Here is a 25,543-nt window from a genome sequence, read left to right as displayed (position 1 = left end):
TTAGTTTTTTCGTTCGGGCATGAGTATTTGAAATTTCATTGCTGAATGATTTGTGTTTTTTTCTACTGAAGATTTGTATATTGTTGATGAGAAAGTGAACTAGGAAGGGTGAGAGTTTTTTTTGTTTTTTGTTTTTTTTTTTTGTATAAAATGGGAAAAAAAGAAAAGAATAAGGTAGACATGATTAACATAGTAGGGCAAATCATGCCTATACACTTGGTTTTGATGAAACGGAGTAACATGTGATTTTCCAATAAGCATTTTCAAGGGAGGTAACAAGAGATTTTACTAGGCAAAATTATGTCTAAGGATCAATAATAATTCCAGCGGATGAAACGAGGGGTTAAATAACATTTTTACTAGGCATAATCCCCTAAAAGGGTCAATTAAACTTTTCCAATAAAAAAATAAGGGAGTTAAATGATTTCACCTAAAAGGGTTAATTAAAAATTTCCAATTAAAAAAATAAGGGAATTAAATGATAGATTTTGACGCTAACGTACAAAGAGTTAAATGATATTTTATTAGATGCAAACATTCAAGGATATAATTGATATATATAAATAGACAAACTGAGTGGGTTAAATGACGTTTTATCAGTTGCTAATGACAAGGAGTTAATTAATATTTTATAGTAGATGAAATAAGAGGTTAAATAATATTTTATTTGGTGTTAATTACTTAGAGTTAATTGATATTTTTTAGTAAGTGTATTAGTTCAGGTCACATTAAGGTAAAATTGTGGGTGAAAACAGCAAATATTTTATGAAATATATATTATTGAGGTGCCAATTTACACCAAAATGAAGATGTAACCATTCAAAGATGTTATATGTGAATATGATGAGATTGTGACACTGGGTATATATATATGTGAAAAATATAAAACAATTAAATAATAGTGTAAATAAAACTTCTTTTAAGTGGTATGACTGTTTGAACTATACTTACGTTCATTGTAATAATATAACTCTTTTATTTATAATATATCCATTCAGAATTATTAAAAATAGTTTTTTTTTTTTTTAAATAAATCATTAAAGGACGTTTGGAGAGAATTTAAAAAATGTTTGTTTTGTTTGGAAAATGATCATAAAAGATTGTCAAAAAGATGGAAAGAGTTTGTGCCTAACCTTTCTCTTGGTTTTTTATACAAAATGGATAGGGCATTATCATCATTTAGGGACATATGGTATTCAAAGATTTTCGCTAGTTTTTTTTGTAAATTCGATTAAGAAGATGCATAAATTGTCATTATTATTATTACACAATGGATATGGTTGGGGGTAGCATTACTATTTTACATTTAATATGATACATGTTTTGAACTGATTTAGTCACTTTGTACTTAATATGCTGATATAACAATGCAACTATCTTACATTAAATACGACACAATCTCTTTAGTCAACAGGGTGATGATTATATCTAGTTACATAATCTGATAATTTTAGATCTTTGTACAATAATGGATATGTAATCATAATCTAACTAATTAAATTTTCACTTAATTTGAAAGTGATATGTCATTTCTATCACATAGGAATAAGAACCCGCATAATCACTATAAACAACTATATGTGTTTAAATGGCAAAAATTATCTATACACTCATCGTCTTCTTTTATGTGTGTGTGTATATACACACACAGAGGGAGAGACAAGGAAGTTATTGTAGTTAAATTGTGAAAGCAAAACCAGTTGAAGAATTGTGAAGCAGCGGAGGAATTCAAAGCTTCTAGATCGAAAAGATCAAGAGAGTCTATAAAGAACTAGGTAGTTCAACTTGACCTACTTTAACTATATTATAATATATTTTGCAGTGTTTGTGGGTTTTGGGCGATCGATCTTTCCAACGAAGGACTTTTCTCCAGTGGGCTACCTAACCGCACTATGAAAGAGACAGCAAGGGTGCCAACCTCTTCAATGCGTTATCCATGTGATGTTGTGGTCTCCTTCCTATATATATAAATAACAGCGGCTAGTTACATATATAATATATTGCTTTTATTTTTGTTATAAATGGATGTGCTCAAACTGTATCAATATAACAGCCATAGATACTGTAACATCATATGTAAGATTGAATTCGATGCAAACCACTCCTATTTTTGCAAAGGTAACCACATTCTTCTCTCCGGATCCCAAGCTTTTGGTCTAATATTGCGCGCAGCAGAAGTCTATAATTTGTGGTTTTAGAGTCTTCAAAATAGACCCACTTGCGTCAGATTGTACTGTCCTCACATCACTGCTTACGTAGACAAAGTTACACCAAATTACAAGTTAAAGTACAATGAATTAACATTAATTTTTAGTTTAAAGCAGTTGTTAAAGGCAGTTTAATTGAAAGGAGAACTTCCCATTAAAGGATTCAACATGTTAGATAACACGTATTGTCTCAAATCTCTTTCTATCAACAATAACTTTGAATCACCATTTTTTTGTATGTGTATATATATATATATATATATATATATATAATGTTTATGCGTTTAGGGGAATTGGCTCTAAATTGAAGTAAAGCTTTAATAAGACGGAAAAAGTGAATGAGTATCTCTCATATCGCAGAAGAGTGAGGAGAGGGACAAGTCAGTCAGAGGTAGATGGATAGAGAGGAGAAAAAATATGTATACCATCATTGCTAAAAACCAGATTATTTTCTGGCATGGGCCACCATGATTCCAAATGAGAAAAACTCACAGGTCACCATACTTCCTCCCAGTATGTCCTCTCCTTCCAATTTGCCATACCCTAATCATCTCTTCCCAATATTTCTCGGGCAATGCAACGGGCATTTAGTACACAAATAAATATATATATTATTTATTATAATTTTATTTTTAATTTAAAATTATTTAATATTTAATAATATATATAGATTATATATCTATTTATATATTTAAAATAAATACGTATAATTTTATTAATTTTTAATTATTTTACTATCAACCCTCATAGTAATCCCTTCCTAAATTCACCTGTAAAATTTTATTTTCTAACATTCAATTCAATATCCACTATGACATTGTCAGTATTTAGGTATTTACATAATTAGTTTATAAGTTAGGAGGACTGGTGTGCTTATAATATTTTAATGAAATTATACGTATCAATTTTAAGTATACAAATAAATATATATTTGATATGTATCATTATATGATTCAATAATTTTGAGTTAAAGATAAAACAATATTTAATTATATGATAATATATAAATATGTATCTATTTATGTATTTAAAATGAATTAGTATAATATTACTATTTATCATAATGTAATAGTCATGGTAATTAAAGATGAAGTGGGCATATATTTATAAATGGGCACTTTATTCCAACTGACTTCTAAACTTCGCAACTGTAATTAGGCATTCACCCAGGCAATAGACTTGTTGGCTTGATTATCTAATGATTATCTGATTTTCTGGCTTTGATGCTTGTGTAATATATTTTTTTTTTTAATTTTTCTATATTTTTATACAATACAAACAAAAATGTAGACAATAAAGAATGGAGTACGTGAGTTGGAGAAAAGATAATGCGAAATGGACAAAGAGGATATTGTCTTAGAATCATAACGAAATGGTCTGTGCATAACGGAGCATCAGAGACGTTGGGCACATGGGTGGCTTAAATAAAATCATACAATAAATTAAGAGGGAAATCTCACCCAAGAGATAAATTAAAGATTCGTTAATCTTTTGAATTAACTCTACTGAAGATAGGTTAGCAAAATTTGATGGGGTTCGGCCGAAGGCATTAACCATTTAAAAAAAAAAAATGATGATATATATATATATGTTTTTTTTTTATATAATTTAAATACATAGATATTATATTATCATGTGATTAAATATTATTTTATTTTTAATTTAATATCATCTAATCACATAAAAATATATTATTTATACCTAAACTATGTATGTATAGTTTTTATTGAAAAAAATGACATGAAATGGGTAGAGTATAAGTGGCATTATGTATATAAATAATAGATACAAATTTGTATATAAATAATAATATGTAATTGTGTGATTAAATATTAATTAATTTGTAATTCAAAATTATCTAAATGTATATTAATATATTATTATTTATAAATAAATTTATATTTATTATTTGTGTATATAATTTTATCGAATAGTATAATTAATTGAATTAATGGGTTTATCATTACGGCAGGTGAGGATTCCCCTAATCTTGCCACCGATCGCTCCCTCACTTCAAAAGTGACATAAATGCTAAATGAGACATAACGCGAGGACAAATGCCCATGATGATGATTATGATTTATAAGATGATTCATCAAAAGTATGAGAAATCAGTAGAAATTATTAACTTAATTACTATAGAATTTGATGGCAATTAATTAATTATGAAGATAAATTCGATGAGGTAACGAGTGGGAATCAATAACTTAAAGCTGCGGACACGGCAATTAGGAAGTAGAAAACACGACTTGGACCACCCTTTTTACACACAACAATTTGTTTGGTCTAATGGCTAGACAGGTCCAAATGGACACAGGTGACTCGGGAATAATGCCCATTTTTGAACACGGCACCGACCTGTTTGTTTTCTTACCAGTAGGCAAAGTACGAGGAAGAAAACGATCTCGTTTCTAATTATTCAAGATTATCTTATTAATCTGTAGCATTTGCATGTCTAACAATTATATTTAATTAATCAACACAAATAAAAACAAATTGAAATTTCGATTGGAAGAAGAAAGATAGCATCTACATTCTAACTGATATTAATAAATATGCATATATGTTTGACTGAATTTCATATACTTATTCTAATTAAGAAAAAGAAAAAAAAAAAAGAAACTGTATGATTGATCACTGCAGAAAAACAGTCTTCAAAAGTAATCCTATTCTGAAGGACAAATCCATGAATCAACAGTACCTTCACCCCTCGAAGAAACATTCTCCAAAGTCTTGTCATGGTGAAAATCTAAAGAAGAGGCTGAGTAGTTCAACTTACAACTTGTCGCCCTTTGTGATGAATTCCCATTAATATTCCCAACGAAGGGCCTCATATGATCCTGTCCAGAGGCTACATGGCTTGATAGCCCGCCAAGGCTTGCATTAACGTGTCCATGTCCACTTGTGGCTAATCCCTCGTAACCAGGCATACCAAAACTTGCTTGAGATTTTCCATTGAAACATGCCAAAGTAATATCTGAAGGGTTTAGAGGAGGCTGTAGAACAGACTGAGATGAGAGAACTGGATTTTGTTGCATGTTTAGCAAACTATGAGTCTCTTTATTGAGGCCTAAATCAGAAAGCAGTTGAAAGTTATTAATAGAAGGCGAATTAAAAGTGTTCCTTGCAGTTGAAACGGACGTGGTTGTAGCATTTTCGTTAGCACTAGTACCGATAGTACTTGTAGAAGCTGCAGCAATAGCATCGACCACTAAAGAAGAAGAAGAAGAAGAAGATACAAAGGGGTTTGGTTGAAACTTTTGTGTCAAAGGACGAAGAGGGTAAAGAGGTCCCATTGGTTCAAAATGCCCTGCCTTAATGCCCGACCCAAAAAGATCGAGCCGCCGAGTGTACGATGAGCCTGAAAAAGGTTGTGCCGGGATTCCAGTGAATTCTTGCACCATTGCTCTAAAATTGGACGTGTCTGTGGTGAGAACAGTTGTCGGTGCTCTTCTTGAAGCTCTTGTTCTTTTCTTTGGATTCTTCACAACATTAATCTGATCCGGTGGTGCAAAAGATCTCGCACCGTCATCATGAAGCAACCTTGATTGCATGGGTGGTGAGCCTGGAAATGAACCACGATTGAGCCCTTGAGCGGCTAAGATAGAATGACTCGTTGAGGATGTGCCTTGCAGGTTACTAGAACCAACTAAGTCAAGATTTAGCAAGGAGTTGGGGTGGTTTGAGTTAGGTTGAGATGGAGAGGGTGATTGAGGCTGAGAGAAAGCATGGAGATAATTAGATGAAGGATCAAAGAAAGTGGGTAGTTGGTTATGCTGGTGAGAGAAGATTGAAGGGTGTGGATCAGACAAGGATCCAAAGTTGTTGCTTGAAGGGTTGAAGAAAGATGGAACTGACTCAGACCGTGAATCATACTCTTCATCTCCGCCACTTGAGGATTGCATACTACTATTACCAGAATCCATAGCTTTGATGAATCGAAAATGTAAAAGCAGTCTTGGGAAAGAAGCAAATATATTCTAGATGAAAAAAAGTAGACGAAACCTGCAAAGAGATGGTGATAGTTGCAAAGTTGAAGATGAAAAAAGAAAAAAGGAAAGAGATGTGAAAAAGACAATTATGTGAAAACTGCAAAACAACCCAAGGAATGAACGGATAAAAGTATATTCATATCTTGAAAAGCAGGTGCTTTGAGAAAGTTTCAATAACTTTTAACCTTGATCTGCAAATGGAGGCAAATCTCTCCCTTGTCTTTTCACATCACCTGGACCAGAAGTTTTAAGAAAAAGAAGATATCATCTAGATCTTATATGAGAGAAGGGGAGAAAAAGAACTATAGAAAGGTAAAGGTGAGGTGAGTAATTAGGTATGTTTCTTCTTATTCTTCTTCAACTTATTCTTCTTGTTGCTACCCTGTATTATCTGGTTAGGTAGGTGCTAGGGTTTTGGAAGAGAGAAAAGAATGGAGGAGAAAGGTTATCTAAGCTTTGTTGGTGAAAAAAGAAGAGAGGTCTAAACATATGTTTCCACTAAGAAGATCCTCTAGAGAGTGCAGGGTGGGGTCGCCATTGGAGTATAGAAAAGAGTTGCCGGTGGCTGGCAACGGGTCAAACTCAAACTGAATGAGAGAGAGAGAGAGAGAGAGAGAGAGAGAGAGAGAGAGATAGGGAGTTGGCTGGCTGGATGGTTTTGCATTTTATGAATGTGAAAGCGGGAAAGGGACGCCATGGGCCGTTTAAGCGTTTGGAAATTAATTTCCAATTTTATGAAATTTTATATTTTTCTTATTTTAATTTTCATACAAATAAAATATTTATATTCTTATGAAATAATAATTCGTTATAAAATAAAATAATTCCATCGCCAATGATTCCTCTGGAACAACTACACATGCACGAGTTTCACATTTCATGATTTTGGTGCTGAGACTTGTGCAATATTCTCCTGCCTGGCCTCCATTATTTTCACTGGAAATTTTATTTTATAATAAAGTACGCAAACTATGTGCATCTGACCCCCATACGGTACCGTATGAACAACTCAATCAAACCAAACCCTCTTCAGACTTTGACCCAGTCAAAACCCAGAAACAAATCCAAGTTAAAACTGAGCAATATCAGGGAATCTTTTACCATCTTTCATCACTACAAATTCAGATTGAGAAGTTTGTGTTTCTTTTTTTTTCCCTCAATAGTATAAATATTTTTAGGATTTATTCGGTAAAAAAGGCCATTGGGCAGGCCTGCCCTGCCCCTGCCCAACCCTAGAAAACCAAATCCTATGAACTGATATAAAGATTCGAATTCATCAATTCTAATACGTCTTTTACGTCTATACGGAATCTCATAAATTTGCGGCCACATTTGTACTGTAATAATGTGATGATGGCTTTATTTCACTTTCATTTCACATGTGCCGCTACAAAATAGGGGTTTCGTATACCCATTTGTGAAAGAAAACTCAACACATGGCCTCCGTTTCCTCTCTCTTGCTAATTATGCTTTGAAATTACATTTCATATCATGTTCATCAGAAGAAACTTAACAATCGGTAGTTAATATAAATTATATATATATAAAGGATGTTGCCTTGTGAACCATGCGTAATATTAGTATATTGTAAATATACAGTAGTCCAAAATTGATGCTATAACAAATTTATAAATTATAACTTCAACATTGATTTTTCTTTTAAGTCTGGAATTCTGCTTGGATTAGCTAGAGTAATAAATCTTGAAATATAATTATTAGACTTATAATTATTATATTAAATAAATTAAAGTTTCATAACTATAATAAAAACTCAAACTCAAACTTAAACCTTCTTTCTAAAAGTTTTAATATTTTATTTATAGATTTATTAGGATTAAAACCAATAAATTGTTTTTTTAATACTATGTATTCAGGCATGTTGGAGACTAAAAATAGTTATATCAAATAAAAATAATATAAACAAGTGGTATATAAATGTGATAGATTATACCTTAGTACAGATCCTATATATTTTTATATATTATTAGAGCTTAAAACGAAGTGGTGAATATGGTAGATCTAACAACTTAAAGTGATACTGAATACTATTAATAACCTAAAGTGATCCGTAAAACGGTGAATCTAATAATCTATTGTGGTTGTACTTGAAATTGAACATTAATATAAGTTAATTGATTTTATATAGTATAAGTTTCGATCTCCATGACCCAATATATTTCTGCAATGTAGTAGCAAAAAATAAAAATAAATTTCAATAGAAAATTCAGTAGAGACAAGCCAAAAATAGATTCGAGCAATAATTAGTTTTATATTTTTTGTTTCAATTAGAAGAATATTGATGAGTTTTTATAAAAGTAAGATGAAAAGAAATATTGATTGCTATTACTTACATGCATGCAAAGTTTCTCCTTATAAAATAGTACATACATACATACATACATACATACATACATGCATGGTTTGTGAAGTTATAATTAAGAAATTACAAACGGAGACATCTGTAGATTATTCAAATGAAATTTTACTATACTTTTTTAATTTTATAGATGATAAGATAAGTAATATAAATTGCCGAATGAATTATGTAAATGCCTTTTGTCGTGGTACTGATTATACTTTTTTCTGGTGTTTTAATTTGGCTATTATCTGAAAGAGCTAACGATAAGAAAGGCTACTTGGCACAATTCAAAATGTGGGCTTTTAGAAATTAGATGTCACGTTGCGAAATTCTAAGTGGGCCTGTTCTCCTGTCGAATTGGGTGCCTAACAGTAGTGGCATGATAACTGTATTATATTTTACTCAAAATGACAAAAATTACCATTTCAACCTAACGCCGTTAAGTTGCAAACCTTTGCTGTAATTACTTTATATTATAGATAGATCCGAGTTAAATTTGAACTTAAGAATTTAATATTATTGAATTCAAGTTTAAGCTCAAGTTTTAAAACTATTTAGCTCGTAAAGTTTGGAAGCATAAAATTTTTTATATAAATCAACTAAAAAGATGTTGTTTTGATTAATATACATTAAAATAATATCATTTTAGTGTCAAATCAAACTTAAATTTGATTCCTCTCAAATAAGTCGAAATCAAACACTTTTAAAACAAATTTGACGAGCTTAAACTTGACTATACTAAAATGAGTTTGCTCTTAATTCAATTCAAATCTGATCTTATTTTATATGATTATGTGTTAATGAACCTAGTTCGAGCTAGAATTTTACCAGACTTCAAACTCGACACACAATCATAACAAAAACAAATATAAAACAAAAAAAAAATTACATGGTTCAATTACAAATAATATAGTCTATACCTACGAGACTTATTCTAACAGAATAGCAGAAAGTAGAAATTCTAGAAAAGCTAATTTCTCACTCTCTCAAACAGGAGCTCAATCACTAACTAAGATACCAAGTTATCCCACTTTTGGGTTTTCACATGTCCCATTTGATGTAGTTCAAAATGCACTTAAACTTTCAAAGTCGAAATTTATTCAACCCTCTAGCTTTGAAATCCCTTCAAACACCAGTATCAAATCAAACTCCAATCTGTTTACTAAAACTAATATTCTATTAGAAGATTGTAAGAAATGAAAAAATAAACTTGAAAGAATGGAACATAATTGCAATGAAAAATAAAAACATAACCACACACACTAAACGAAAAAAACAAGGTTAAATTGTAAAATAATTAGGTTACTTTTAAATGAACAAGAATATTGGTTTAGGTAGCTAATACAAATGAACAGGTTTAGTGCACTGGCAAAAGCAAAACAGAAAGAACAAAAACAAAAAGCAGTTCATGCTTGTACATAAAAGAGATCAAGGTGTCGAACATAGGACACAAGCCAAATTTAATTCAGTTAACATGCCAGTCTTGTATCAATGGAACGTTTTCTTGGTTAAATTTACGTTATTTTAATTAATCTTCCTAAGAACAGACTGGCATGCCCATAATGAATTTAATTAATCATAATATATAACTAACTTCCTCGTACTATAAATTTAATTGACAAGTGGATGCGAAACACAGTTCATTCAGGCTGCCAATAACATTGACTGTCGTTGAAGCTTTGATGGAGATGAAAACTCTACTTGTCGTCTACCTTGAGGGTAAAAGACAAGTCATGAGGTTGAAGACAACTAATGAAACACACATGCAACTCCCTTAAAACAGTAATTAGGAACTCTATCGTAACTTCAAAGAGAAGCGAAAGCCCATACATATATTTTTTTATTTTCTCCTGATACGAAATATAAAGCTATTCAGCCTCTCGAGCTATGAGGCTATGAGCTGAATAGCTTTTATACCAGTTAAAAGTTGGCTACATGAACAATTATTAATCAAGAGACTTAGAATACTATTATTAGTTGGATCCTAATTGATTAATTTCAGCACTGGTAGAATATATTGGAATATATTTTAAATATATAATTTCTTATCTTAAAATATAGTTTAAATATATTATTTTTTAGATTAGTATATATTTTTCTATTTTACATTATCATATATTGGTTATATTGATTTGTATTTTTCATATATGACTTAAAATAAATATAAATTCATAAATGCTAGCAGGCACATTTTCACGAGAACCTAGATGGGTAACCCCAGATTAGCTTTGCATGTGACTGCATGAGGGAGAAGTCTGATATACGTTTCTGATGAAAGTCATAAATTTCACTCAATTGTTTTGCTTAATTATGAATAATTTCCGAAGAAATCGAGGATCCAGAATGGCATGCAGATCAATCCCAGGAAATGGATTTTTTTTTTTTTTGGTTTTTTTCGAAAGCAACACGCAATCACGGATGCCCGTATATTATTTAACTGGCTCTTAGCTTCATAAGTGATGGCCATCTGGGCTCTGGCCAGGATTTTATTTGATGTAGAGTTTGTGAAAAGACATAATATATTTCTACTATATTGGACACTTACATTATAACATACTGCCATTTAGTGTTTTTAATTCTCACTAATGTAGATATTTTTTTAATAAATAATATTATATATTTATATATTTTATACATAAATATATACACAAATAGATATATCTTTATATAATTGAACGTTACTTTATTATTAATTTAAAATTATCTAATCATATAATAATATATTTATATGTGTATATTTATATACAAAAAAATATATACACATAATTTTATTACTTTTTAATACACAAATAATATTAGTGATAGAAAAATGTTATTTTGTATTTCACTCTATTTTAAAAGAGTTTGTATAAATGGGTATTTGTACAAGAATAAAAAATATATTTTTCATTTTTTTTATTGTTAAGTTATTGCTAACATTATGCTTGAATTGATTGAGAAAACTATGCTCTAATTGATTGCCAAAGTCAAGCTATGACTGACTGCTAGAATTGCATTAATTGATTGTTAAAATTAAACTGTGATTGATTATTGGAATTACTAAAAGAGAAATCAGTCTATGGCTGATATTATTTTGCATGTGCGTACGAAATTTCTGAGCCTCTTTATCGTGGAAGTAAATGCATTGAGGGGAGTGACATACAGGCAGAATGTCCTGTTGAGGGTGATCCCGATGCCAAGCGAAACCAGTGAGATAGGCCCTCCACATATATCCAGTATCCTTATAACTCAAGTTTGCGTAGCTCTCAAAGGCCTCGGATCACGACATCGCATGTTCTCCTTTACGTAAATTAGCTTGTATCTTTTTCATGCCTAGTGTGTCGATCAATTTTTTCTCTTCATCAAAGCCTTTAGTCCCAAGATGTTGCGCACTTCCACATCTTGCAACTATCACTTTCTACTCTTTTAACCGTGAATTCCAAGTCTGCTCAACAGTTTCACAATCTCACCAACCTTTAATTTGAAGATTCCAATGAGATACTCAGAAGAGAACAACGAAGACAGAATTAATAATAATAAAATTACAGCTACAAAACTTATATACTTTTCATGAAGAAGATTGACATGAAGGGAAAGACCAGTTGATTAAGTGGTGATAATCCACAATGAAGAGAAAAAAATAAATTTGGAGTATTAATAAGATAAGTTTGCTGAGAATTAACCACCGGAGAGAGTTCAAGGAAGGATTTGGAATATTACCAAGAAGAAAAATATTATAATCTTTACATTTTAATTTGGGCTAATTTATGTCCAAAATAATCTTCCAAACCAAAAATATTTAAATTAAACCATACTTGAATAGTACAAATGAAGCTCGAATGGTCCTGCTCAAAGCCAATGTTAAAAAAATATTAGGTCTTACTTAATTCAAATCAAATTTAAGTTTAACTCTTTTTAAATAAATCAAATTCAAGTATTTTTTAAATAAGCTCAAATTTAATACTATTTAAATTGAACTAAGCTTGAGTTTAAATGAATTTAACTTTACATTAGTTTTTGGTGATGAATTCATTAATTTTGAGTAAGAAAAAGAAAAGGATCATTTATCTTTACCAATATATCTTTACTTTATACTGTTGCCGACGGGAGAGCAAACTGGCAGCAAAACACTGTGCCTTGATATGCCGGTGGCTCATTTCCTTATAATATATACATATTTAACCTTTCATGTTGAGCATTTTTTACACAAGATGGATTTCAAGGTCAGGCAAGCACAAATGGTGATATCAGTATTGTTGTGTTTGTTTGAAGCTATCAAGAGGCTAACTCACAATACACCCGTATAGAAATACAAATTACGAAACGTGTAAGATATAAAATTTAAATCTTATATTAGAAATGAATTTTAAATTTTTAAATTTTAAAAATTAATTTATAAAGTATGATTATTTTAATTAAAAAATATTATATATGTATATAATAATATATTATTATTAATTAAATAAATAAAAATTATATTATTATATAATTAAATAATTAAAAATTAAAGGTAAATCGTAACCGAATAAGTCACTAGACAGATTTTCTTCGGTCTTTTTCGGTAAAATATACAGAAAGCAAGAGGGTATATTTCTGTTCAATTAAATAATGCCAGATTTCTAAATCTGCAAGCAAAGATGGCTAACGCGGATACTTCTTCCACCACTACGAGGGGTCCAAATGGCGCCTCATTTAATTAGTCATCTCGATTCATTTTGGCAAATGATCGCCGTTTGGACTCCTTTCCCTGTAAATTATGAATACGTAAAGACAAATGTAGAAGATAAAGTGTAACCATCGTGGCTTTTTCTCTGTAAGCTGTAAACTTTGACTAAGCTTTTAGAATTAAGTCTTCTCTATCTTTTTTAATCGTTTAAAGGAAAAAAAAAAAAAAAAAAAACACGTAGCAGGGTTCTAATACAGAACAAGTGCAATGCAACTATTCCGAGCCATAAGGTTCAAGCATGTTTAAATATCTATTAACTTAAATATGATTATTGTTAATATTTATACCGAAAGAACATAAAGTATACAATAAGATGAAGAAAAAATGGACTTAAAACTAAATATATAATATCATAAAATTTACACCGAAAATTTTGTGATTTTTGAACAATAGGGCTATATATATAAAAGAAGCTAAGAAAACAATTACAAGGATACGTAATAAATGGAGTTGGATGCTATGTTGCCCCCGAAGCTGTTGTGATTAGTCAAGAGTGTTAAAAATTTTCTAATGTAGACTGATATTAATTATGTTTTAATTTAATAAAATTGGATAATTAAATATTCTAATATTAGTTTATAGGTGGACTTAAATGATTCATAAAGATAATCTTAATATACTTAAATGTTATAATCTAAATGTGAGCCTTGAAGTTTATTGGACCTCGATGGTAGAGTTGGATTCAAAATAAGCTTATTTGGGCTCGAGTGAGCCCGAGCCAAACTTCTATTAAACGAATCCAAATATAAATGTGAGTTTGGATTTTAAGCGAAAAACGAACACGAGTCTGAACCCGAACATAGGTTGAACAAGCCGAGCTTAGCTTGTGAGCCGCTCACTCAAATGAAAAAAAAAATTTAACTTGGAATAAACGACATTGTTTATTCCCTAAAATACTAGTCTGAAGCCAAGCATTCGAGCTTGAAATGCGAGCCCGAGCCAGAACATACGAGCTCGAACACTAAAATTATGAAACGAGTCGAAGACGAGCATGTGTTTAATTAGCTCGGCGAGCCCGAACTCGAGCCTGAGCTTGGGCTTATGAAAAACAAGCAAAAAATGAGCCGAACTTAGTTCGGCTCGTATCCAACCCTATTCGATGGGGATCAAGTAACTTATTATATATTGACTAGTTTCTTATTCCAAAACCTAATGCAGTATAATTTACTCATTCAAAACTGTCATTTAGATGTTTCTGGAGTAAAAGACCAAGTCATATTAAAATAATCTCAACAAATAATTTTAAAAGCTTTGCAGAATTAGATTGCATAGCGATTCAGATATTTTTAAAACATTAAAATTTAATTCATTGTATAATCTATACATATATCCTATAAATTAGGGTTCTAGGATTTTATTTGTTTGTTCATAGTATTAAATCTTACAAAGAGAGATTAGGAAAAGGTAGTCGATACCGTCTGATAAAATAGTGAATTGGAGAAAATAATGTGTGTGGTTGGTCATATGGACAAATAGTCTTAGCCTTAACGCATAAATGTGTTTACAGCCATTACTAACTATCACATAAAAACAAACGATAGCTGCTACCAACTTAGAGATGGTACCGGGGGTGAATAGCTAGGCTTTGAATGCCTTAATCCCAGTCCCGTCTCCGGAATTTGCCGTCTGATTCCCTCCCATCGAATCTGTTATTGCCAAGCGATTAAAACTTGACTTGCATCACTGCTAGTCTTGTTCTTTAAAAAAATTAGCAATCATAATCACTGACTAAAGCAGTATTTAAGAGACGTTATTATCATTACATTTCCATTTTCACGGTTAGTAATGTTGAAAAAAAGACTCAGCATTAACATAATAAATGAATTGCTATGTCAATTTTCATACCCAGAATACCAGTTGTATAAAAGAACATATACTTGTTCTAATCATACATTCTAAGGATAATATTGAAAAAGCTAAGTTTCAACTACAAGATTCTATTTCTATATTTGATGAAAGGGATGAAACTTGTTTAACTTATAGAAGAAGATAAAGATTCTATGTTAGTATGGGAGATGATCTTATTGTTTCACACAGGATGTTATTAATAATCTACATGGGGTCCTCCAGGATATGAAGGTGGTGTTAGTTTTTTATTGGTGACACAAATTGCAAATTTTGAAAATGAACAAATATTACTCACTCCTCCTTTTTGTACGTTTTGTTTCATGTGGCCCTCCCTCTTGATGCTGGATTGTAAAGGAAGGAAATCTTTTACAAAATTATTTTATAATCTTAATACTACAGAATGCTTACATTTTTCTTCTTTTAAGTCTGGACTCTCCTCTCTCTCTCTCACTGTTCAAAAGGGAGAGAGGTGGTTTCTTCGAGGCCACTCTAGGAGCCTTTTTAACTTCAATTTAAGTACCTGGGGACTAATGACTATGCTTGTTACATTGAATCCTTCACTTGAAAGACTTCTGTTGATCATTTCATTGATTGATTCGTTGTAGTAGAATTAATATTCTTCTATATCTTTCATAAGTTGCAGCTTCAGGGGAGGTGTCAGATACCTGCCAGAGAATTCACCATGGCTGAAATGACCAAGTGTTCAATGGAGCACGAATTGGGTTGTGGTCTTATGGGAGGAATTTTTCAACTTCGGAGCTACTGGCCAGGAAAAAAATCAGTACCTTCACTTTCTTCCGATGGCACCAGCAATGATAATTTGAAACTACCTGTCCTTCATAATTCAAAGAAACCTCCTACTCATGATTCCAATATAAGGCGTAGCACCTCTGCAGACAGTTCCCTTGTCGACTCCATTTTGGCGAAGCCTTCTCAAAAACCAGACAAAAAACAAAGTAGGAGGCCTAGTTTGGTGCCTCCTAAGTCTACAACTTCTCAGCAGGAAGGTCATAGCAGAAGGCCTTCAGACGCCGTGAGATCGACCTCATCTTCATCTAGTCCCAGCAAACCCAAGGCGACTAAATTTCAGGATTTAACTGACACGAGAAAGCTGAGTAATGATCCCCCTTGTACCTCCACAGAACTTAGCACTGTAGTCTTTTCTAATTGCCGACAATCTGGTGCTAACAATGCTCTTGCTCGAGCTACTTCGAGTAATATAATGCTTATAGGCCAACTGGGGAACCTGAAGCAGCTTGGTACGGGGAGTCTGCTGGGGAATAATAGTCCTAATGCAACAATTAAGACTGCTGATTACCTTTACAGGAATCTTCAAGAGGGAAATTCCAAGTCTAAACACAGGTATGGCCAGAGTAGATTAGGTGATAATGGTGTTATGGGCAATATTGTGAAGCAGCCTAGTGGTGAATTTCCTAAAGTTAAAGGTTTGACGAATAAATTGGATCCTGAAGTATTGAAGTCGATGGGAAATGACGCATACAAGAAGGGTAGATTTGCAGATGCCTTAGCTTTATATGATAGTGCAATTGCTCTGAATTCAAATAATGCTACTTACAGAAGCAATAGGAGTGCCGCTTTGATCGGTTTAGGCCGCCTAATGGAAGCTCTTGTAGAATGCAAAGAAGCTATTAGAATTGATCCTTCCTATTGCAGAGCTCAGCACCGTTTGGCAACAATATATCTCAGGTATTTATCTAATTAAAGTTGCATGTAGACAAAGTAACAAAATTTAGAACTTTATAGTACACCCTGCAGACTGGGAGAGGCAGAGAAAGCATTATATCATTACAAACAGTCAGGCTCCCTTGTTGGCCGTGAAGACATTGCCAAAGCTGAGGCTCTTCATAATCACCTTATTAGATGCAATGAAGCTCGAAAATTAAAGGAGTGGAGCGATTTGTTAAAGGGAACCCAATTTGGAAAATCAGTTGGTGCTGATTCGGCTCCACATGTAAGCTTCAAATGTGCCAAGCTTATATGTCTTAACATGATTAGTTCCCTTTGTATGATTATGCTACATAGTAGTTTGCCCTTAATACAGGTGTATGCTCTGCAAACCGAAGCCTTGTTAAGGCTCCAAAGACATCAAGAGGCCTTTGCCACCTACAAGAAGGGACCAAAATTTTTCATTGAACCATGCACAAAACTGTTTGGCCCTGCTGGTAGCGCTTATATCTTGGTCATGAAGGCGCAAGTTTACATGGCAACTGGCAGGTTTGTGGGCATTTTTAATATATCATAGCCGAGTCTTACCAATTTTGGTATGGGCAAATTGATGCCATCTGCAAAAAGATATTAAAATTTTAGTCCCAACTCAATATGGTTTGTGTTACTGATGAATAGACTTGAAGATGCTGTGAAAGTAGCTCTGCATGCAGCTCAACTTGATCCAAACAACCAGGAGATTGCTAGCGTAGTAAAGAGAGCTAAAGTTATAGCATCAGCCAGACTGAGAGGTAACTTGTTGTTTAAAGCATCGAAATACTTGGAGGCATGTAACAGGTACAACGAAGGACTAGAGTACGAGCCATACAACTCAATCTTACTATGCAATCGGGCAGCTTGTCGATCTAAGCTTGGCCAATATGAAAAGGCTGTGGAAGATTGCACGACCGCACTTATTTTGCAGCCTTCTTACAGTAAGGCCAGGCTACGCAGGGCAGATTGCAATGCTAAGGTAAATTATGGTACTTGACAGTTAAGGCTACCTTAAACAATATTGTTGACCCTTGCTTATGATATTTCCTGTGAATTTGATGTCATTAGCTAGAAAGATGGGAAGCATCAATTCAAGACTACGAAATTCTGATTAGAAAGATTCCAGGAGATGAAGAGGTGGGGCGTGCATTGTTTGAGGCACAAGTGCAGCTTAAAAGGCAACGTGGCGAAGATGTTAAGGATATGAAATTTGGTTCAAATCTGATTCAAATTTCTAGCAATGAACGGTTTAGACACTTTGTAACCTTACCTGGTTAGTATCTAACAAACAATTTGTAAAATTTTTTTTTCTAAAACTTGTAAGGGATTCAAATTTGATGGGAAAATTGACCTTCCGGTGTGAGTAACAGGGATGGCTGTGGTACTATTCTGTAACAAGGCCAATCACAAGCCAGAATTGCAGCTTATGGAACAAGTCTGCAGGAGATTCCCATCTGTCAACTTCCTCAAGGTGAAACCCAAAACTCAATTAAATTAAAGTATGACCTAAAAAGCTTAAAGCTTTGATTACAAAATGAAAAATAAATCATAGATGAATCAATTAAGCTAAAACCTTTTCCATGGGCCTACCATATATATATATATATATATATATATATATATATATATGCTTTGACATAATCATTTTAGAAATCCCCAATTAGTATCTAAAGAAAGAGGTAAACAAAGATGATTATAATGTCTTTAAAGGCATATTGAAAAGAAAGAAAAGCAATAGAATGTTTAATGCTACACTAATTATGGCTTTAGTATTATATAGTTGTCTTGTCTGATATGTGTTTTTGGCAATTAACTAAATAGGTGGAGGTGGAAGACCATCCTTACTTAGCTAAATCAGAGGGTGTAAGCTCCGTCCCAGCCTTCAAGATATACAAGAATGGATCAAGAGTCAAAGAAATTCCAGGAAACAGCCTTGAATTGTTAGAAAAATCAGTTAAATTATACGGCAGCTAAAGATATACACACACACACATTTGTATTTGGACAAAAAAACTAACAGAGAATTTGCTGAGACAGAAAGAAAGAAAAGAAAATAAACAAGATGTGAAAAGATAATGTGGGCTCATGGCCTCAATGAACTTGGCAGAGAAAATGAAGATAAGAAGGAATCATTGAGTAAATTCATGAAGAGAGACGAATTGGTTAGTGATGATAATTTCTATATTAATTCTTTTTTTATTGACTTTGACTGGATGCTTAACCAATGTTTGTTGGTTGAGATCTTTTGTTTGTTTATTAGGTAAAAAAGTTGTGGAAGATTTGATTAGACATGTTGATTTTACTAGCAGAACAAGATTTTGATGGGGGCCTTCATTGTTTTGGGTTTGTCTTCTCCTCACAATTCTACCCTCTATCTATTTATATTCGAAGGAAAGGGACTATGTCCCACCCAAATGTTAGACTATTTCCAAACTTATACCACAAGAGTTGAAAAACCTCTCCTCTCATCTATAGTCAAACTTATGTTAAATTTTTTTGTTAAAGAAAAAAATAAAATAGTCATTTTACTATTTATATGAAAAAATTATAAAATTTATTACTCTTCACCCCTCCTCCTCTAGGTTTTAAAAACTAATATTTTACTTTTATCTAAAGTTTTCAAACTTTAAAAAATAATATTTTTGCCCCAAACTTAGAGTTTTTATATTTTTTTTAAAACTCAACCACCCCCCATAACTTTCAAAAATAATAGTTTCACCCAAACGACGAAGGATAACGCTTCGTCTGTTCTTCCAGATCTGGACTATACTTTGTCATCTAGATCTGGGGGATGAAGGGTTGTCCTTTGTAGTCAGAGATAAGAGATCGATGGAATGCGTTGGTCGTTGGTGGTGGTCGTAGAAAGAAGCAAACCCTAGAGGTAAAATCTAAATTTTTCAAACTTTGAAAATGAGTTGAGGTGTTAGTTTTTAAAATCTGGAGGGGGAAATGATAAAATTTTAAAGTTTCAAAGTTTATAAGTAAAATAACGATTTTATTCTTATCTTTAACTGAAATTTTGGACGACAGTTTGATCATGGATAGGAGAAGAGGTTTGTCATCTCCAGTGGATGTAGGTTTGAGAATAGTCTAAAATTTGGGTAGAAAATAGTCCTTTTCCCTTATATTTAAAGGCATTAGTCAATAGGTTAGGGTTTCATGCTAAAAATATTACGGAATCTAAATCAAAACCTATTAGTTATTGAGACATGGGAGTCGAACCAAAACCAACCAAGAGAAATTCTTATCTAATTAGTTTTGGTTCTAGTTCCACTTGACATCATTCATCGTTATTTTTTTAAAAAGGAATTTTTTTTTTTGTAACATAAGACAAATGAAAATAAAATTATGATTTTATTCAAAAGGATAAACAACTTCTGATAATAGATGATTATAAATGTGACGACGCTTCAACTATAAGTTTGTTCATTGAAAATGAATGATCATAAACCGCTATTTTCCAATCATAGATATTGATGATTGCAGTTGAATGATCAAATTATGACTACATTGTAATTACAATGTAATAAAACTATATATATAATTTTTATATATAATTTTATATATAAATAATAATTTATTATTATATAATTAAATTTTATTTTATATTTAATTTTTAATTATATAATTATATAATAATATGCCATTTTTTCTATATAAAATTTATATATATAACATTACTTGGTGTAATCAGCGTGACCAGTACTTTACTCTTAATTCTTCAACCCAAAAGCCAGTGTTGCCATTAAACTTGGCCTGAATCACACTATTGGGTTCAAATCGGCCTATACTATCACAAACTGAAGCCCGGTATCCATCACAAGATGACCCTGTAAAACCCTAATTTTGTTTGAAATTAAAGACTGGCAAATCACAATTGCTTCTTTACAGCGGCAGCTTCAATCCTTGAGTCCTACATTTCAATCACAGGTAACTTTTGTTTCTTCAATTTCAGATTTTACATGCTAAGGAAACAACATCTCCTCGATTATGAATTCTGGTATTTGCAAAACCCTTGTGTCTCTTTTCTTCAACCACTCTTCACACATCCACAAACCACCAATCGAATGCTCTTCCCTCTCGCTCTCGTTCCTCTCTTCTTATTCTTCTTCTTCACGGCCCGAAGATGTAAAAATCAAAGTTCCTTTAGCTGATTACTCGATCAATCGGCACAACTTTTCCCCTGCTGCTGCTTTAAAAGCCTCATCAGTTAAAAAGGATTTGAAAAAACCTGAAAACTCGGATTCAGTACTGTCATTTCTCAAAGAAAGTGGTTTCAGTGATTCCCATCTTCAGAAAATGGTCAAGAGAGTGCCTAACGTACTCTCTGCTAGTATTTTTGATACAGTTAAACCCAAAATCAAGGTTTTTCAAGATTTAGGTTTTTCATCAACTGACATTGCTGATGTAATAGCTTCTGATCCCTGGATTTTGCACAGAAGTGTAGATAGAATTGTACCGTCGATTTTGTTGTTGAGGAGCGTTTTAGGATCAAATGCAAATGTTACTAAGCTGTTGAAGACGCTTAGCTGGTTTCTGAAATGTGATTTGGAGAAGTCTATGATACCTAATATAGAATTTTTGAAGAGTTGTGGTGTTAGTTCTACACAAATTGTTACATATGTGTTTCATTTCCCTAGACTTTTTCTCCATAAACCTGATAGTTTTAAGGACTTTGTTAAAAGAGTTGATGAGATTGGATTTGATAGGAAATCGAAGATGTTTCTTTCTGCTATTCGGACGATAAGTTCGATGAGTAAGGAGAATTGGGAACTTAAGTTGAAGTGCTTCAGGAGCTTAGGATTTAAAGAAGATGATATTGTTTCTGTATTTAGGAGGTCGCCTCAGGCCTTTGCCATATCTGAGAGGAAGATTAGAGAAACAACAGAGCTGATTCTTAGTAGAGGAAACATGGATATATCTGTTATTATTAAGTACCCATGGCTGCTCACTATCAGTATTGAGGGACGGCTAAAACCTCGGCTAAGGGTTTTTGACATTCTGAATAGTAAGAATTTGCTTAGTAGGACAATCAAATTTACTTCAGTTTGTAAGATTTCTGAGAAGATGTTCCTAGACAAGTATGTGCTTCCCCATTCTGATGAACTTGGGGAATTATCTTCCCCTCTAATGAGAACTCATTGTCAATAAAATTATGAATTTTTTGTTGAAATTTCTTAGATATGAAGATTGAATTCATATTGAAACTCGATGTTTTGATGATTCTATTATCGATAGTGAGACTGAAATTGACAGCCAGAGTTCATGTTCATAGGTGGGTACTAACACTATTTTTGTTCTAAAGTTCACAATTTTTCTAGTCTCTTTTCTTAATTTGCTTGAAAAACAAGGACACAAACTTTGGCTTGTCTGTTTGTTATTGATGAAGCCATAATGGCTGTTGAAGGAGTGCTAAGCTTTCTCATTATTGTAATTAACTAATAAGGGGACTTATAATACAATGTCATCCTATATCTATATTTCCACACGGACAGAGATAGTGGCAGGCATATTTTGAATCCATAAATTAAAATGATGTATGGAGCGCTCCATTTTGTATTGAAAGTTTCTAACTTGCCCTACCTTTACAATATCAATTATTTGGAACATTTCAATATTTTAGAACAAGTAAAACACGTTTGTTATTTATAGTGAAATCTATTTGAATTAGATAATCTTTTCAGCAAGTAAAATCTCATATTTAGTCATTGATTTCATAATTATTATATCAAATAATTTAAGAGTTTGAGTGACTCTCGAGCCTAATCCTTCTTAAGTCAATTGGAGAGGCTATTGGAGAATTCCACAATCCTTCTTGAGTCTATTGGAGAGGCTATTGGAGAATTCCACAATCCTTCTTGAGGCTGTTGGAGAATTCCAAAATGACATTCAAACTATCATTTGCTTTAGGTTTAATTTTCAAATCAACTTTGGGCGCATATTGGGTTCAGATATATCAACATGAAGCCCATTCCCGCCCATCACAAGTGATAGCAGAAACGGATAAAAGGCTCAGAACCCTAATAAATTTCCAAGTACCAGTGCTTAAACCCTAAAACTGATCAATACAGGAACCTAGTCGTTTTGAAGAGACGGCTGCCTGGTTTCGGTCCCAATCTTTGACAACCACCTGGTTTCGGTCTGAATCTTTCCATTTCACTATCACAGGCAAGCTTTGTTTCTGTTTACTCTTATTATTGGTTTGCTAACAACTGCTAAAACCTCTTCAGAACCCACATAATGAAAACCCTAATATCACTTTACTTGAAGAACTCTCTGCACCTTAGGAAACCACTGATTGCATATTCGATTTCTCTCCATTTCTTCTCTACTACTTCTTCTTCTTCTTCTAGCTCAAAACCTAAAATTCCCTTGGCTGATTACTTAATCAAAAAGCATAGTTTCTCTCCTGAAGCCGCCTTAAAAGCCTCCTCCCTCCAAACTCACCTAACAAATACTAAAAATTCGGATTCTCTACTGTCATTTCTCAAAGAAAGTGGTTTCCCTAGTTCCCATATTGAGATAATGATTGGAAAGGCACCTCAGATCCTCTCTTTCAATCTTGATCATAATATTAAGCCCAAGTTTAAGATTTTGCTAGACTTGGGATTTTCATCAACGGAAATTGTCGAAATATTAACTGCTTATCCCTGGGTTTTGACAAGAAGTGCGGATAATACAATTCTACCGTCAATTTCGGCGTTGAAGAGTGTTTTAGGATCCAATGCTACTTTTGTTAAGGTTGTAAAGAGATGTGGGTGGTTTCTGACTTGTAATTTGGAGAAGACTATGATACCTAATATAGAAATTTTAAAGAGTTGTGGGATTGCCAATTCGCAGATTGCTAGATACACGTATAGTTTCCCTAGATTTTTTCTCCATAAGCCTGAGAGCATTAGGAATTTTGTGAAAAGAGTTGATGAAATTGGATTTGATAGGAAATCTAAGATTTATCTTCCTGCTATTCGAGTAATAAGTTCAATGAACAGGGAGCTTTGGGATCGAAAGCTGAATCTTTTCAAGAGATTGGGATACAGTGATGATCATATTCTTTCAATGTTCAGGAGCACACCCCAAGTATTTTCTGTATCTGAGAAGAAGACCGAGGAGATAACCAAATTGCTGCTTCAAAGAGGGAATGTGGATATTTCACTTATTGTTAACAACCCTGTACTCCTTCTATGCAGTGTGGAGCGCAAGCTAAAACCTCGGCTAGAAGTTTTCGACTTACTGTCAAGTAAGAATTTAATTCAAAAGGAAACCAGTTTGGTTTCCATTATAATGTCATCTGAAACAAAGTTCATAGAGAGATTTGTGCTTCCTTATTCTGATGAGCTTGGAAAACATATTTATTTTAGGTTACAAGTCCTCAAAAAATGAAATAATATTATAGATTTAAAATTGATCTTTTGATATTTGAGGGGCTGATTTATATGAAATTATAATTTTGCTCCCATGAAATTCTGCTTATTTGTAGTCTTCTGTGGTGTTAGATTGAGGATAAAAGTTTCATTTTTTTTTTTTCTCTTTTTTGTTGATTGAGCCTATAGTTAATGCATCAAAGTGAAATAAATTGGGAATTGTGGTCCTAATATTCAATATCTGCACTTACTGTCAGCAGATTTTGTTTTATGTTGAATCCAAGGAACAATTAATTGAAATTTTGTCCAAAGTACTGTGAGAGCACTGAAAGTTTGTTTAAAGTATTGTGCACTCTGGTTTAGATGTTCTTTTCAAGTATAGTATTCTCTGGCTTAAGTGTTCTGAACAAAGGACAATGTTCACTGAAAGGATGCTTCAGACTGATACGGGAAATTAAAATGATCCAAGATGATTTGTACCGCAATTTGAAAATGTCTGCTGTTGGCTTTTTTTCTATATATATAAAAAAGTTCATATTTTTACTATTGAAAATTTTGCCAATCCACACCATGTTTGTGCATTCAAGATTCTAGATGATATGTCCCCAAGTTTTGTGAGACCAAGTATATATTTAGATCACCCATAAAGTATAAGAAATATATTGAAGCGGCTCTTATTTAAAAAGATAAAAAGAAAAGTAAAAATAGAAATTTTCATTTTTGTGGTGTAGAATGTGAAAAACATTCATTTTTGTTACTTGGAATTTCGACCTTAAACCCATCATTTTCAACAATTTTCATCTCTCTTTTGTCAATCTCTCACTTGTCACATAAAATTTGATATCACCATTTTGTCGTAGTCGATCACCCCCAAATTCATGTCCATCAATCTTTTCCATAACGTTGTTATCTGTGGTCATCATTTTTAACACTATTGTCGCTGTTCACATTCCCATCACCTTTCATCTGCTGCCTTTGTGAAGTCCAGTTTGTATTTGTTTGTTTGTGTTAAGTTGGTTTGAATTGATTTTTGGTTGATTGAAAATGGAACGAAGTTTAGTTAATTAGTATATTTGTAATTGATTGGAGTTTGATTGTGGTCTTGTTAGTGACAAAGCTAATTCTACGCATGTTGGGTGTTTGAAAATAAACTCATAAGGAGCCTTTTGTTCCTTGTACTAGAAGTGTTTGTTTTATTTTCTGATAGAGTTTTTCCTGCTGCACACATTTCGTCCTGTAAACACTCACCCATGAGTTGCAAATTCTTGTTGAAACCATTACTAATAAGATGGTGATTTGTAAAGCTGAAACTATTGTTTTATTAATAAAACTATGTGTACCCATTATCGGTA

General features: G+C 32.6%; 4 protein-coding genes across 4 annotated transcripts; 3 read left to right on the top strand and 1 right to left on the bottom strand.

Annotated features, from left to right (window-relative positions):
- Nucleotides 1-4,693: 4,693 nt before the first annotated feature.
- LOC123205517 (uncharacterized serine-rich protein C215.13-like) lies at nucleotides 4,694-6,825 on the bottom strand. The gene is made up of 2 exons (XM_044622485.1): nucleotides 6,385-6,825; nucleotides 4,694-6,212 (listed from the first exon to the last, which is right to left on the bottom strand). Exon 2 carries the CDS (start codon nucleotides 6,131-6,133, stop codon nucleotides 4,874-4,876), a length of 1,260 nt encoding a protein of 419 aa, XP_044478420.1. The 5' UTR covers nucleotides 6,134-6,212; nucleotides 6,385-6,825; the 3' UTR covers nucleotides 4,694-4,873.
- Nucleotides 6,826-15,586: 8,761 nt separating this feature from the next.
- Nucleotides 15,587-19,222, top strand: LOC123205553 (TPR repeat-containing thioredoxin TTL1-like). Its single transcript, XM_044622533.1, has 7 exons — nucleotides 15,587-16,818; nucleotides 16,888-17,083; nucleotides 17,174-17,346; nucleotides 17,476-17,809; nucleotides 17,899-18,103; nucleotides 18,201-18,301; nucleotides 18,652-19,222. The coding sequence occupies exons 1-7, from the start codon at nucleotides 15,794-15,796 to the stop codon at nucleotides 18,802-18,804; spliced, it is 2,187 nt and encodes a 728-aa protein (XP_044478468.1). The 5' UTR covers nucleotides 15,587-15,793; the 3' UTR covers nucleotides 18,805-19,222.
- A 1,370-nt stretch (nucleotides 19,223-20,592) lies between these two features.
- LOC123205521 lies at nucleotides 20,593-22,322 on the top strand. The gene has a single exon (XM_044622491.1). The coding sequence runs from the start codon at nucleotides 20,821-20,823 to the stop codon at nucleotides 21,979-21,981; it is 1,161 nt and encodes a 386-aa protein (XP_044478426.1). The 5' UTR covers nucleotides 20,593-20,820; the 3' UTR covers nucleotides 21,982-22,322.
- A 556-nt stretch (nucleotides 22,323-22,878) lies between these two features.
- LOC123205525 (transcription termination factor MTERF4, chloroplastic-like) lies at nucleotides 22,879-24,284 on the top strand. The gene has a single exon (XM_044622494.1). The coding sequence runs from the start codon at nucleotides 23,071-23,073 to the stop codon at nucleotides 24,208-24,210; it is 1,140 nt and encodes a 379-aa protein (XP_044478429.1). The 5' UTR covers nucleotides 22,879-23,070; the 3' UTR covers nucleotides 24,211-24,284.
- Nucleotides 24,285-25,543: the final 1,259 nt, after the last annotated feature.

Source organism: Mangifera indica, unplaced genomic scaffold (assembly GCF_011075055.1).
Source record: "Mangifera indica cultivar Alphonso unplaced genomic scaffold, CATAS_Mindica_2.1 Un_0008, whole genome shotgun sequence".
NCBI lineage: Eukaryota > Viridiplantae > Streptophyta > Magnoliopsida > Sapindales > Anacardiaceae > Mangifera > Mangifera indica.
This window is presented reverse-complemented; position numbering and strand designations above follow the sequence as displayed.